Source organism: Limulus polyphemus, unplaced genomic scaffold, assembly GCF_000517525.1.
Source record: "Limulus polyphemus unplaced genomic scaffold, Limulus_polyphemus-2.1.2 Scaffold667, whole genome shotgun sequence".
Lineage (NCBI taxonomy): Eukaryota > Metazoa > Arthropoda > Merostomata > Xiphosura > Limulidae > Limulus > Limulus polyphemus.
In genome coordinates this window covers 289,426-291,381 of record NW_013666277.1, presented here as the reverse complement: position 1 = coordinate 291,381, position 1,956 = coordinate 289,426, and the positions used below count along the sequence as shown (strand labels likewise).

Below are 1,956 nucleotides of genomic sequence, written 5' to 3'. Positions count from 1 at the left end.
AGGGATGGCTAGTGCAGATAGCCCTTGTGTAGCTTTGCAAAATTCAAAACAAACAATAAACAGACAAAGAAGAAAGTTACGTAGATTCTCCTGTTCAAAGACTTAATAAACACATTTATGCTACTGAGTACTTTATGAGGATTTCTGATTGAATGAATTCTCAAATTTGTATTACAAGCAATAAAAAATAAACCTTTTTTTTTGCCACATAATATAATTATTTTTAAAATAAGGTATTTGTCTTAAATTTTAATTGCAAGTGTAAATTTAAAGTAATATATGACTACTGCTGAAGTTGAACTTTTAAAGATGCAACAACCAAATGCATGCATCATTACAATAAAATCATTGTAGGGTCAACTACATGTTTAGTTTTATCTGAGACAATAGACTAGTTTACCCACAAAACTAATAAAAATAAAAATTAAAATTTGACTTTATAAAAAAAAAGATGGTATTGTTTATAGTGTTTCCATTTTGTTATGTAGTGCATGGGAATAATAATATATAGATATTTGACTGTAGTTTTTTTTTATGTACAGTTATGTGGGTATTTTATAAAACTTCTACTTAAAAGTTATGTGGGTATTCTATCAAAAATTTTACAGTAAAATTTCTCAAATAATTATCAAAATTCAGAGTTGTATCAACCATTTTAACTATCATAGGAAGTTCAAGAGATATAAAACCTAGTGAATGGTTTTAGAAGTTTGTGAAAGTATAGTACTGGATTTGTGGAAAATATAGTTATCTGTGCAGTCTTTCAGTACTTATATGCATAATTTGTTGTTTCCAGTCACTGATCAAACTACAGCAGAAGGAATGGACCCTTTAGAAACTGCAGATCTTATACTCAGTGCAGTAATATCGAAACAAGATGATGTCATTCTTGCACCAATGACGCCAAGGCTGGCTGTTGTTTTGCGTACTGTTTGCCCTTCTCTTTACTTTCATCTGATGAAGAACAGAGCTTGGAGAATTCGGAGAGATAGCAAGTAAACATCACAGGGATTAGCATCATGTGTGGAGTATTCCTTACATCTAGTGCAGGACCAAGTTAAGACTGTGATTATCATAAACAAGGCTAGTTTTAATTTACCAAAGATCAGTAAACAGAAATACTGCCATATATTCCATTTTTGTTATTGTATGTGGATAAGTTGTGAATCAGATATTTCTTTGTGCATGTAATTTATAGTTTCTATATTGTTTGATGAAGTTTAAGTTGTTTTGTAACTTAACCCTAAATTAAACTCGATTATTTGAGGTAAACTCTCTTAAAAAAGAAATTGCTTGATATATATAATTGGAAAAAAAAAAAGAGTAACAATTTTCAGATTGTGTGTGTTTTATCAGCTCTTATTTATTTCAGTTAAACAATTTTTGATATTATACAATTTGCCATTAAAATTGTGAAATTCTTTTAAAATAAATAGCTCATACAACTTGTAAATTTCTTGAAGCCCCCCTTTTGTTTTCTTAATTACCCTTGAAATCCTGTAAAGAGGAGGTAAGTTGTTAGGAGTAGGAAAACAAATCTGGTAACAATATAGTAATGACAATAAAAATTACACAGATAGTGTGTTGTTGTTTTGGTTTTTTGTAAAGGTCCTAAAGTCAAGTTAGTGCAACAACCTGAAGCTTCAGAAAGTTTTGCAGATGCTTTGTTCATAAATCTAAGAGCATAAATCCAATATATCACTGATTCCGAATTTAAAGAAATCAATGAGAATTTTACAAATAAACAGTTCTTGAATGAGTTCCAAAACTAAATGGTTTATTGATTGAGAAGTTACTTAAACCATTTAATTCTTTTTGTAATTTTTTAAGTAACTTTAATAACAAGAAAATGTTTTTCAGATAGAAATGTTGCATTATGTTCTATTATTTTGTAATTTCAACAGTTATCAAAGTTAGGCCTAATTAGGCTTACCAGTAAGTATCAAGCAAAGTTTC

The 1,956-nt window shown here is 29.0% G+C and overlaps 1 protein-coding gene across 1 annotated transcript in view; it reads left to right on the top strand.

The window, feature by feature from the left end:
* Positions 1–1,726, top strand: part of LOC106459839 (dehydrogenase/reductase SDR family member 7B-like) — a 13,318-nt gene extending 11,592 nt beyond the window's left edge. The window contains exon 6 of the mRNA XM_013919504.2: positions 797–1,726. Within this exon, the coding sequence (XP_013774958.1) occupies positions 797–999 (203 nt within the window). The 3' untranslated portion in view covers positions 1,000–1,726. The remainder of the gene's footprint in view (positions 1–796) is intronic.
* The last annotated feature ends 230 nt before the right edge of the window (positions 1,727–1,956 follow it).